This window comes from Pinus tabuliformis, chromosome 1_2, assembly GCF_031772625.1.
Source record: "Pinus tabuliformis cultivar Carrire ecotype Pingquan chromosome 1_2, CPIR1, whole genome shotgun sequence".
Lineage (NCBI taxonomy): Eukaryota > Viridiplantae > Streptophyta > Pinopsida > Pinales > Pinaceae > Pinus > Pinus tabuliformis.
Window position 1 is genome coordinate 589,968,171 of NC_142298.1, and position 14,188 is coordinate 589,982,358.

A 14,188-nucleotide genomic window follows, 5' to 3' on the forward strand; every position below is an offset into this window, starting at 1 on the left:
GTCAGTGCCTGCTATTGTTTATGAGGTCAGGAGTTTCATTGGGGCAACACAGGACCTAAGGAAGTCCATAGCCTCATTTTTAGCGGTAGCAGCATCGCTCCACGCCATAACAACAAGTGGAAAGAATTTCTATTGGGGAAAAGGTCAGAAAAGGGCTTTCGAAGGGCTAAAGTAGAAGATCAACCAAGCGCCAGTTCTGGAATTACCAAACTTGCAACGACCCTTTGAAGTGGAGATATATGTGAGTGGGTATGCTATGGGAGCTGTCTTGATGCAAGGAGGAAGGCATGTATGTTACCTTTCTGAAGTATTTCATGGGGCAGTTCTTTAACTACCCTACCTACGACAAGGAGCTCTATGCCATGGTGCAAGCTGTGAAGAAGTGGAAGCACTATCTGATGGGAAAGGAGACAATAATACACACAAATCACCAATCGTTACAGTAGTTGTAGGCCAAGAGTAAGCTACAATAGACCAAGCATTACAAGTGGATGGTGTTTTACAACAGTTTCATTTGGCGATCAAGTATAAGAAGGGCAACACAAAAAAGTTGTCTGACATGCTTTCAAGGCCACCAACATAAAAGATCACAACTTTGGGGACTTTTATGCACATGGATCCATTCACCCATGATGCATACAAACAGACATATTAAGAAGATGAGTACTTCAAAGATTTGTATCAACGATTGCAGAGTTAGAGTCATGTGCACGATGGCAATAACACGATTGACTACCATCTCCGAGATGGGTTACTCTACAGGCTGGATAAGCTATGTGTTCCTAAAGGTGAGCGATTGCAGTTGATTAAAGGGCTCACACCTCCAAGGTTGCAGGGAACTTTGGTGTAGGGATGACCATGGCTAACTTGTAGAGGTATGTGTATTGGCCCAAGATGCAAGAGCAGGTAGCTAGGTTCATAAGAGGATGCATGCTTTGTTGTACCATCAAGCCTAGCAACATGAAAAAGGGTCGATATCATCACTTACTTGTACCTTATCGTCCTTGGGAAAGCATTTCCATGGACTTTGTGGGAGTTTTACTAACAACCAAGAAGGGACATGACTATCTACTCGTGGTAGTTGACAGGTTCAACAAGATGTGCATTCTGATGCCTTGTAAAAAGACCATTAGTAGGCAAGAAGCAACAAACTTGTTCTTTGGACAGGTCTGGGTGCACTTTGAGATACCAAGGAGCATCATTTCAGACATGGATACAAAATTTCTCACTGCATTCTGGACTACATTGTGGGAGATTATGGACATAAAGTTGAAGAGATCTACAACATTCAATCCAGGGACATATGGGTAGACAGAGGTAGTCAACATGATTTTGATGCAGCTTCTGAGGGGACACAACCAGAAGCATCCAAAGACCTGGGATGGAAATATGATATATATACAACATTCTTACAACAGAGCAATCCACACTTCTATAGGAAAGTTCCCATTTGAGACCTGTTTTTGATATTTTCCACCTTCACCTTTGGATATTTCATATGGGCAACAAGGAGGAGTGAGGGAAGATCTTACAGGAGATGCTTTGAGGGCTGAAAAATTTATATAGAAGATCAGGCAGATCCATCTATAGGTACAAGAAACACTGCATAAGTCATAGGAGAAGTATAAGGCCATGCATGATCAACACAAAATAAAGAAGTCATTCAAGGTGGGAGACAAAGTATGGTTACAGTTGAACAAGGAGAGGTTGCAGGGGCCTGGTAAGAAAATCAAGGCTCTGAGGTATGGTCCCTTTGAGATATTGGAAAAGGTGGGTGATAATGCCTATCAACTCATTTTACCACCATATATGCACATTTACTCAATTGTGAATGTAGAGAATCTGAAACTCTACGAGCCTTCCATGTTAGATCAGGAAGAGGAACATGTCTTACATTCTGTGGAGGATTTGACACCAAATGCTCAGGCAGAGTTGACAGAAGATACAGTTTTCCAAAAGAGGTCCATAACTACAAGACAGGGGCAATATGACCTTTGGCAGATTGGATTGAAGGGACAACTTCCAGGCAAAGCTAAATGGTAAACTAGAGAGAAGGTGGAGGAAATAATTTCCTCACCTCATTCAGTGGAAGTTTTTGGGGACCATAAGCTTCCCAAAATGGGGAGGTGTGATCCAGATTGGATCATTATATTGTTTGTCATCCATCTCGATGCACTTGGAGTGGAAAAAGTGGAGGAATAAGCTCATGGGACCGCTTTTACTAGCGGGACCCAGTTTGGCAAAATGGGGTCTAAAAACCTTTCGGGAGCATTTTGAGGCATCAAACGATGTTTTTTTTGGGGGTATAACTTTGCCGCTCTAGCATAGCACCATTTCATGCTATTCTACAGAGAGACATTTCCAATGGCGCAAGAAGTGCACCAATCAAGGTTTGTATGCAAAAGTTATGCCACTCAAAGTTGACCTTCCTGTTTTCACACCTATAGTTCGGGAGGATGCCACGTCAACCCCCATTATTCATGAAAAAGGGGCTAGCCACGTGATTATGATGTAAAAGACTCTAGAAGAGTTTATATTGTAACTCTAGTTAAGAGTTGGTGTAGTCAAAATTAACCACTAATACGCTGTCGGGCTGTGTTATAACTGAGCCACTAAGAGGAAGAGGTATTCCATTCTTTCGAGAGAACTTTGTTCCATAACTGAGGAAAGATAACCAGGAGAGATAGGAGGTAGAGCACATGGAGAGGATTTGTGCACTGTAAAAACCCATGTGCCACATGTATTACTTCTTTGTACTTGCAACCATATTTCCAGACAGATAAAGAGAAGGAAGCGACTTCACGTTCCAGTTGGGTTTTCTCCTGAAAGGGTTTCCCAAAGAGCATATCTTGTGTCTTATGTGTGTGTGTGTGCTTATTTTGTCGTTCTCTAGTTTTCTGCATAATTTCCATTCGCATGCTTGCACTAATTACAGTTAAATCAACAAATCTTAAAGTTTAATAAAACTGTAATAATGTAGAATCTCAGATTTTTAACATACTATTATCAGATTTGTTGTGATGAACTATCTAGTGGAATATCCACGACAGTTTACAGATCAACCCAATTTTTTAGAATGGCTAAGACTTAGGTTCTTGATGAAAGTCTATGTGCAACATTAACCCTATGTTCCATGCGACTAATAAGCCTTTGTTGTTGGTGAAGCCCCCACTCTAAAATTATTAGTTGGCTTCTTTCTCTTGATAATCCGCACACAAGAAACCAGATGGCAATGCATTAAGAATTCCCTATTCTTAATATTGCAACCAATGTCAAGTCTCTACTTCGAATAGCTTGTTGTCTCATTATGTCAATAAGATCTCTGAGTTGAAGTTTTGGGTTGTACTTGGTGTTTTGTATACTCTATCCAAGATTTAAATAAAGGATAAATAATCGTCATTGCGCTAGGCTTATTGGGAATTCAACCTATCCGCTACTTTATAGAACCACTAAGCTCATATTAAAGTCAACAATGCTTCCACTTTGCAAGAACCCTATTGTTGCCTAGTGTAACCTGAAATGTATATGCTCACCCTTGTCTCAAATCGCGCCTTTAGATACATCGGAAGTTGTACTTCTCTAAACATAACACATTCATTATCTAGGTTGTAGTATAGCTTGAATATATGGGAAACCTTCCCACAACATGATAAATGATGTATAACGCTATTTGTAGTTTAGGTCATCACCTAGGTTTTTCTTTAATTAATATTATTACTTGCTAATCTCGTATACAATGGTCACTCCTATATTCAATCATATTTTGTATGATTATGTATTCTCATTAATATTGTGGCTTCAATATACCAACTATTAAGAAAATTCAACAAACAAAGAACCTAGTCAACTAATACTTGAGAAAATTCACCCAACAAACAAAATCAACTAGCAAAGGAACTTAGTGGATTGGTGGTTGAGAAAAATCATCTAGCAAAACAAAATTGGTCACATCGAGATGAAGTTGATCCAAGAAACAAAGAGTGGCTCACTACAAGCATGTACGACCTGTATAACTGCATGGGTGAGAGGAAATGCCCAACTAATTCAAACTTGACTTAGGTTGATACAATAGACCAAAACTAGGTAGAATCAACTAGGAAAATGAATTGAGTTGACTAGATAGAGGTAAGTTGACCGGAGAGGTAAAAATATTGACCCAACAAAAGGAATTTGATTCAACAAACAAGAAATATGTTACCTAGATAAATGAAACAAATATATAGTTCCATGGAGGAGGAACACTAACACGAAATAATATTATGGACTAGGGAAGGAAGAAGATGCCCATGTATGCTCAATTCTTCAAAATAGAATGAGAGAAAACTTAATTGTTGAATACAAGGACCAAGAATGGAAACTAAAGCAACAATTCTTTGTAAACCCTACAACAATCCTCAGAAAATTGTTAGCTTTCTCAAAAAATGAATGGAAGAGGATTTCTAAGTGTTGATAAGAGGAGTAAAATAGATAGTTATTCATTTAGGAATCAATTATAGGCAACAATTTAAAGAGAGTTGCACAAATCACAATTATTAATGAACCACAGAAAATAGCAATGATCTAAACATTCATACAATGAATTATACATTATAACAAACATATAAATCAATAACAATGAACACCGATTTCACCCTGAAAACCCAAATGGGAAAACTTGCTCCAAATGAGAAAACTTGCTCATCTCAACAATCTCTAGTACAATGCTTTCATGACTTTCTATGCTTCTTTTTCTCCTCACCAAAATGCTCATTACAAATAAAAACACAATAAGAAATAAGAAGAAGAGGAGGATAAAGGAATGCCAATAACCATAATTCCATATTTCACATTCTTAACCTTTTCTCATATTTTAATTTTAATGTTTTCATTTAATTATCTCTTTTTCATTTTTATCTTTTACAAATTTTACTTTTACATTTATTTACGCAATTTAATAACCTTTATAAATTGTAGATTCAATTTGATAAATTACCCCTTCATAAATTGGAATAAAAATTCCAAAATCTTTATCATAAAAAAATAAAAAACTCAATACAATCAATTATCATAACTCCAAACAATTACATCTAATATGAGTGAGACTATTGCAAATCAATTCCAAACACCAAAACTCCAACGAAATTGGTGATAAAACTTGCTTTCATATTACTTATATCCTTCTACACTACACGAGTACGACCGGAAAAATTTGCTGCCACCAAATAATTATTTACAACCCATATCAAAATTCCCATAATTTGGTACACTTAACTTTCAAATTCCATGGATGACTTCATTCGCTTTGCTATTCCACGGTCTTGAGGAGAGGTTTCCCTTGCTATTCCACGGTCTAAGAGGGAGGGCGCACTGTTCACCCACCGTTCCAAAGTTGTGTACTATTACTCTATTTTACGGTGATAATGACGCAATCATTCCATCATCGTCTCAATGTGCATATTGCAGCCGTTTTTATCAAGCGAGAAGGAAAGGCAACCCCCGGCGTACCTCTGAGTATTGTGAAACCATCACGATCCTTTTGCTCTTTGGCAGATCTGAAGGTATTTTCTCTGTTTAATCTTCCTCCCTCATTGATGAAGTAACTATATTTATTTATCTCCCAAGGACTTTTTTTTCCTGTTTCTGCGATTATTGCATCACAAATCTTTCCCAAAACTTCGTCCGGGAACCGAAGCGAGAGGATCTGTGATTAAAAATGGAAAATGCCTTTTGAGAATTTTATTTTTTTGTTTCATTTACAGTTGTCACAAGTGTGCCCTTCCCCATTACGGTGACATTACAATGAACTCTAGGCCGGTTTTTAAAATGAATATCCAAAATTTTCCACGATAACAAACTTATAAGCGTGAGAAGATGCCACTGGGGTAAAATTCGTTTAAGGCTTGTACCTGCACTATCTGCAAGGGACAGGTTGCTTATGCAGACAAGTCAACCCACTTGAATGAGTGAGATGCGCCATGTTGGGTGACCATGTTTTTGGGGATTTGAAGTTGGTGATGAAACACCTTCTTTACATCGATTCAAGACCCAGTTGACTCAGGATGCAGGTTACAGTTTTCACGGCACTTAAACATAAGCATTGCTTATTCCAGGCGTAGTCTCAGAGTTTACTTTGCACGTCCAGATAAATTAAGCTAATTGTGATGGATTCTGTTAAATAGGTTTTCTCAATGAAGCCTCCGGCTACAATTTTTGTACATTTCTTAGCTGATCTTTTTACATTTCTATATATCGTTATATGTTTTCAGATAGAAGGGGCAATGGGTATTTCTCCCTGCTTGTTAAATCAAGATAAGTTTCATTTGAGCAGCATGCAGTGAAATTTTGTTAATATGAATAATTGAATTCGAATTGAATTCGGTGCTATTAATTGACAATCTACTTTAAGCACTTGGCGACTGGTTACTCTAAATCTATTTGAAAGTTTTTAAACGATTTTGTCTGGAGAATCAGGGTCCCTGTAAAATGGCCACAACTTAAGTTGTAATGTAAGTTTTTAATCAATTTTATCTGGAGAAACAGGGTCCCTGTGAAAGGGCCACAACCTAAGTTGTAATGTCTATGAAGTTGGTGATCAAATACTTAAGGTGATGAAAGACAAGAGCACACACTTCAGTCAAACTATCCAAAATTGCTCCAGAGTCCTGTGCAAAGCAGTGACTCAATCATGTGAGATTTATCTTAATTTAATGTGCAGCTGAAGATATCCTTTAAATTACATTTGATTTCATAAAATTGTTTCTGTGTATCATAATTTAATCTCAGAACACATAGCTTTTTTTTTTTTTTTTCACAGTAATCAGAAAAAGAAGCGTCCCTTAGTAATCTTGCCAACGGTTAAAACTTTAAAGTATTGACTGCAGCTTTAAAAGGCAAAACTATCTCTGAGAGTTACTTTCAGAAATGAGCAAAACCAGTTGAGATCAGGCCGTTTCACACAGACCTATCAATTAAGATAATCTTTGAACGAGTAGTTGATGAGATTTGTCTCACACGTGACAGCTTCTAGTTTCTTCTCAATTTAGATGGGGACACACTTAAAAGATTTTTTTATCTCAATATGACAAGGGTTGATAAGGATCGTATCTGTAGGGTTGGCTTTATGTAGAAGGAATGATGAAGATTTTGCTGGGTTGATCAGGATCTTATCACTTAAAAACACTTTGCGTGTGAGCCATGTGCAATCGATTGGCTGGCTCAGTTTGAGGGTGGCCCTTGCTCGAATTCATTTTGGCACAGCCTGTTAGAGTTTATCATTAGATTTTATTACAAAATTAGCTGACTCGAATGCCAATTGTATCTGTGCTAGTCAACCGGACGGTGGAATTTATAGTACCATATTCTGCTTGTATTAATTTTAGCTTTTTTGCAAGAGACATCATCCGGTGAAAAGTTTTCAACCAAATACTAAAATAGGAGATGATGTTCTGTTAGCTTTTATAGCGTACAAATTGGGGTTGCCAAACTAAAATCATTGATTAAAGTGTTATGCCTGCTAAACTGTGCTTTCAGGGTACTTTAAGTACAGCCGAATCAAGGAATGGCAGCATTGCGAACATTTTGGAACAGTCCTGTCGGCCCCAAAACAACTCATTTCTGGGGTCCCGTTGCCAACTGGGGCTTCGTCATTGCTGTAAGTGTATCTTTATAACTCAACCTCCCTAAAGACCTTCCTGCAGTTTGCCTTTTATCTCCAATTTGTATCTTTGTAACTCAAGAGCAGCCGAATATTTCAGTTAAACAAATTACATCAAGGGTTTCTATGTTTCTGTGTCTGACCATTTCTCATTGTACTCTATTGCAAAGCAAAGGTATAAGATATAGTATATTTCAAACATGATTTGCATTTATTGGCTTTCTATGTTGTTGAATATTCCCAAGATTATGTGTAATGCTAGAAACATTGTCATATACGATTGCGATGTTTTATCAAGGCTTTTAGATTATTAAAGAGATGATTGAAAATCTGCTTCATTGACACGATTAAGTTAAAATTTGTGACTTACTTTAGCATTGTACATCAGCAAAAATTACAAATATTACAGTAGAGTATGTTATTGTCTAAGAATACGGGGAAGTATATCTGATGATATGGCTTAGTGGAAATGCCCTTGGACACTTTGACATTCATAAAAGCTTTCTTCCAAAGAAAAAACTGCGATTTCTATTCACAGCTTGAATTGGAGTTATATTTTTAATGTGCATTTTGCACTTGCAGAAAGCATGGATTTTTCATTTCCCTTTTAAAATCTATCCTTTTCATAACAAACTAAGCCAAAAAAGCGGGTTCCTAACTTCTGGAGGTCCTTGTCTGGCTCCTTGAAAGAATCCCCATACTTGGGATTTATCTATCTCCATATTCTCTGTCAGCCTACAACTCCTTCGATTGGCAGGCTTACATTAACTGAAAAGATTGATCTAGCTGTGATGACACTTGAATGAGTGGATGAATTTCTCTTAAAAAATCTGAGAGTTTCTTGCCAACCAATTGCCCCCAATTATAAGAGAAGGAAAAACCCTTCAGCTCCTTTTTGTTATACCATTTTTTCATACAGGCTTCCATGGCTTTGACAACTCACATATTTTAAAAACATGTTACTTTTTTGCCCCTTATAACCAAGCATGGGAAACCCTGGGAGACTTCATCGTTGTTGGCAGGTGGTAACTGTTGAAAATGTAGCTTCATAAAAATTATTTATTATCATTGTAATTGGAAAAACAATTTATTATTGTTATAGGATGTTCATCATGCTTTGGTAATGGTCAAAATGTATTATTTTATTTGTAATTACAAGTGGCTCCACATGTGCTAAGTTGGCTTGCCTAGAAACTCACTCATTCGGATTAGATCAGTCTTTCTAGACGGTCAAGACAGTTTGCCTAGGAACTCACCAATTCGGATCAGCTAATGGCTATATAAAAAACTCAATTCACTCTCCCTCAAAGGTAATTCGATCACTCAAGCATCTATCATCTGTTCATCTATTCAAAGGTCTTCTATGGAGTATTCAAGGCTACTGAGGAAGAGATCTGAGGTCTGCTCTTTGTTCAGAGGCTAATGTGGAAGGTCCAAGGTATGCTCCTTGTCCGAGTTCTGTAGCTCTGTGGAAGATCCGAGATCTGTAACCTTGTTCAAGTATTGCTGCCATCTGATATCTGCTTCTAGGTTGAGTTCATGGAGGTTATACCTGGGGTCCTTGTCTGAGATCTGTGACATATATTATGGTCTGAGTTCGGATATATTTCTCGGAGATACATGACATATAGATTGGTCCGAATTCAGATCTATTTTTCTCTGAGATCTGTGGCATATAAATTGGTCTGGCTTCAGATCTATTTCTCTGAGATCCGTGGCATATAGATTGGTTCGAGTTTAGATCTATTTCTCTGAGATCTGTAACATATAGTTTGGTTCTAATTCTGATCTATTTCGGGCCTGTGATTAGGCCTAGATCTGAGATCACTTCAGATCTGTCTCTGTGATTTGGTCCAAGTTTGTGCATCCTCAGATCTGTATCCTATCCTAGGTCTGAGCCTCAAAAGGAAGGGATCCAAGCTCTGTTTCTGTGGTATGATGAGAGGATCAGCCCCTTGTTAGTGATCTTGATTGGAAGACTTTGTGAAGAAGACCCTTAGCACTTGTAGAAGCCATCCTGTGGTCAGTATTATCTATGTCTCGATGTCTTGTTGAAGGATCTCTCCAAGGAAAAGTTTGATTGGGTTTTCCCCTTCATGGGGTTTCGCCCTGATCTCTGACCTAAGTTCTGGTGTCTCTTGTTATTGTGCATTGTGATCTCTGCTTTCTTGTTCTCTGTTATCTGTTGGATTTCTGAAGTGTAATTAATAATTATTTGATGAAGAAAATTAATTAAAGAAGCTCAAATGAACTCACAAATAATTATCAGCAGTTCAGAAATATTGCTACTTGATCTTTCAACATGGTATCAGAGCATTTGTGACAGAAGAAAGTAACGGATCACATCTTGAAACAGCCCTTGTTCATCTTCTAATCATCATCAAGTAAGTCTCTTATCTCTCTCCAATGATTAAGGCTAGTGAATCTACGGCACCTTCTTGCAAAGAAGGAAGCAAGCTTAAAGGAGCAACAAATTTCAAAGCTTGAAAAAGAGGATTGATTTGGTCCTAGAAGAACCAAATCAAATAAGTGTATGCCATGGTGATCTTGATGTCTTCCTGCTAGAAGTGAAAGCAGTGGGAAGAGAGTGCTTGGTCCAACACAATGAAGATCATGATCTACTATCTAAGATCACAAAAGTAGGAAAAGGCATCAAGCTGTCTTTGCAGTCCCTCAATAGAGGCAGCCAATAGGATCTCATCATCACCAAATAGAGGCAGAAGGATAAAGACATGACTTATAAGACAATCATCGCTATCTTGTATATGCCTCCTAAGAAAAAGTTCAAGCTCATCCATGTATATCTCAAAAAGAGTCAGAGAGAAAGGGCACCCCTACATTACACCAATAGTTCTCTTGATGAAATTTGAGAGGCCATGAGATGTGCAAAGACGACCAGGGATCAACCCATAGAGTCTCATGATGGTAGCCAAAAGTGTCTCCGAAATGCCATTGTCACACAATTTCTGGAGTAAGGCTGCTCTTGAGACCTGGTCATTTGCCTTTTTGAAAGTCAACAAAACAACATAAGGCTTTCGAAGAGCGACAATGTGCCTCCTAAATAATGCTAGAGCAAGAAGATCTCATTAAATGGTTTAGGGCGTTGGGTAAAAGCCTATTTTTCCTCTAGCCTTGAGGTGTCTGATTAATCTCATAGAAAAGGCACAATTGAAGTGCTGTGGCATAAAGCTTGCCAAAAGTCTGTCCAATCATGATAGCCCAGTGATTGTTTGGATTTGAGCTAGCTCCCAATTTGAAAATCGGGGGAATGACATGGTGGGACCAGAACTCAAGAAACCTAGAAGAATCAACATGTCTGAAATTGAAATGAATCAACATTGTGGGAATCGAGAGAGTGGATACCGTGCTTGAGGAAATATCAGTTTTTTTTTCGAGTTTCCTGATAATTCACTGATTTTTTTGACACTGAGTTCTACCCTTATCAGTGACATGAAATGACCTCCCCTCTTATGATGTTTTCATCATGAAGCATATCTGTGAATGCTTATTTCCTCTTTCCTAAAGGAGTTCATATTCTTTTTGGTTGGGTGATTTTCTTTTGGATATTTTCATCAATATCCCTGTGCATAGTTAGACATGTTCATTTCCCTTTGTGATGAAAATGTTAATGGGAGAGGTATCAGAATATAAATAATTCTTCCCATTGTTCATGTTCTTGCACATTGTTTCAAATTCTCTAACAGAATTTTGGAACCTTTTTGAACAGCTTTTGTCATTTTGTAAATATTATTTGAATTGACTATTTTTATTATTTTTTTTTGATCTCATTTTTATATTATTCTTAAATAATATATATGTTTTTTTGTAAGGTTGGCAGGACCTTTTCATTCATCTTTTTCAAAAAGTAGGTTACAACCAGGATTCAAGGAGTTCGGTGTTCTCAACCTGCCCTGAGGGAAACCAGGTCTGTTGGCCACCGAACAACATTGTATGCCATCCAAAAGCATAAAAGTTTGAGTCTTTCTAACAATGCCTTATATGACTGAATGTCTTGAAAACTTCTACGATCTAAGTAACTAAAACATAATAACCTAGCCGACAGATTAATCATATAGAGTTAAACAAAATTTGAAATCAAACAAAGCCAAGCATACTGCTATTCATTAGAGGAGTCCACTGGAGTTGGATCTTTGGAACTTGAACCCGGTAATTTAGACTAGGGAAGACATGGAATGTGTTTCTCGATGCGACCGAGGCAGAGATTCTGCTGCTGAATTTGGAACTGAATAAGTTGGAATTCCTTTTGGATTTCCTAAAGACCAAGGTCAGACTTAGATGAGCCAGCTGGAGGGTTCATGATGGCCTTGGCCACAATGTTCTTCATTAACCAATACAGGTGAACAATCTTTTTATATTGAGAAGTATGACCTATGGAGTTGCCATGGTCGGGGACCAGGTCTCTCCATTCTTCCAATTGAATCTCCGCTTCTGCTTGATGGTTAAGTTCTGTCTCCCAATTTGAGATAAGCTGTCAGACTTGAGATGGGGTACCTGTCTGGTAAGATTGGGCTGCATCTTGGATTAGCTGTGATGCGGACTTGCGGTCCCTACCCCTCGACTGGTGGGTCTGTTCTTGATTGTTGACGCTGCACCTCCCAACATTCCTTCCTTGGCCCTGACCACCTCTCGCCGAAGAACTAGAACCAGAGGAGGGATGAACCATGATGCCTCTAGACAGAGCTGTGATGGAATAGAAGACCCTGAAACAAACTGCCCAAACCTTGAGCGTGAAGCAGCCAAGCAGCATGAGGTCCCGACAGTTACATTGACAATGAATACCTTGTAAATTGACACAACATAAAGGGATTGAACACTGAACATTAGGCTTGAACCCAACAATTGCCATGAAAATGAGATAGGTTTGTCGCCCAAGGCAGGGAACAACATACCCAGGCTCTTTGAGCCCGCTTAAGACCGGACACAAAGGTAAAATAAGAGGAACCAGACGTAGGAAACCCTGAATCTTCCACGGGGAGACATTGAATGGAGTAAGTAACGAGCACAAACAACCAGACATGTGGCATATGAAAAACTCCATGCTAAAGAAATGCAGTACATTCCCATATGGAATAGTAAAATTCCAAAGAGGACAGAGACAACTATATAGAAAGTAGACAATTCATAACAAAACTTAGCGAGATCTTTCCATAATTCTTGATAGAGATTCCAATCGCTTGCAGAATCCATATTATGAAAACTTCCCCATCAAATTGACATAGGCGTGAAGGTCGCAAAGAGCAAGTGATGAAAAGGACTAAGAGAAATAACATACCCGGTTTCTTTGGACATGACACTTAAGGGAACCAGCAACACCAGAGTAACCAACCAGCGAAGCCTCCCTCTCGAGCAGCCACAAGCGACCCAAGAACACTATACCGATATCAGAGGCTAGAACCGAAAAATAGACGCCTGAGAACAAGGAGAGGCAAACCCTTAACTGCCTTAATAAGAAGGTGTCGCTCTGGCCAGTCCCATCGACATTAACTACATGCATGTGCGCTGCCACCATGCTTTCCTTTCCAAATGTGCGAGGGCTATGGTTAAACTGCCCTCCGACCTTTCCATCCTTAATTTACACATGACCCAGATCTTGATGGAATCGATCTGCTAGCACACACCCTGATTGGGGAATATATATTTTTTTCTTCTATTATTTTTAAGCTATTGTAACATTTTTTAACTAAAATAAATTAAAATATTTATATTAATAATTTAATGTCCAACGATGACAAAAAAGACTTCTGATGTAAACATACTTGCAAAATGGCCTTGTTTGCAAGTCTAGACCTCCATAGCAAACAAGATCTCTGAAAATCGTGGCCAACATCTTCTGGTTTCTTGTAATACCTGCAATTCCTATTTTTTGAAGCCTCCCCTGAGTTCAGAGTGCCAAGTACAGTATGAACCAGGAAAGGTGCCCCATTTTGAAAGAAACATTGTATCTAAAATAACTTGCACCATTCATTTTTGTGCCATTGATGTTAATCAACATTGAAATTCTATATTCTATTAGTTTAGATTTGACAGAAAGTTTGGGGCCAGCTTCTTCTACAAATCTCCCATCGTATAATGACAACTTCATGATTCATTCTCTAGTCCCTCCCAATTCTCAGAGAGGGGCAACTATGTTGATTTTTCGTAGCATCGGATGTGCTCTAAGCCTCAAAATTTGCAGTGAGGCTAAGACACATGTATTCCACAATACCCATAAATCATTTTGGAAAATTCCACCCGGAGACAGTTTTATTAAAATAATTAATTATTTTTAATGGATGCCTAATTCTAAACTTAGGAAATTAAAATAATTAAAGGGTATTAATCAAACTGAGGGTGAAACTTCTAGAAGAAGATGGAGGTCGAGTTCAAATGATCTGAGCCATTGATTAGAATCTAATCTAGGCCATTGATTACTCAACTGGAGGATTATAAGAACTTCAATGGGCATTTGTTAAACACATCGGAGAGAGATCAAGAGATCGAATTTCTCAGAGAGGATAGTGCAATAGTTGCTAGAGAGAAGATCGAAGTGATTTC

General features: G+C 38.2%; 1 protein-coding gene across 1 annotated transcript in view; it reads left to right on the plus strand.

Annotated features, from left to right (window-relative positions):
• The first annotated feature begins 5,384 nt into the window (after positions 1-5,384).
• The window catches only part of LOC149207032 (mitochondrial pyruvate carrier 1-like), a 118,226-nt gene continuing 109,422 nt past the window's right edge, over positions 5,385-14,188 (plus strand). The window contains exons 1-2 of the mRNA XM_089395638.1: positions 5,385-5,537; positions 7,510-7,630. Coding sequence (XP_089251764.1) covers positions 7,538-7,630 — 93 coding nt within the window. The 5' untranslated portion in view covers positions 5,385-5,537; positions 7,510-7,537. The remainder of the gene's footprint in view (positions 5,538-7,509; positions 7,631-14,188) is intronic.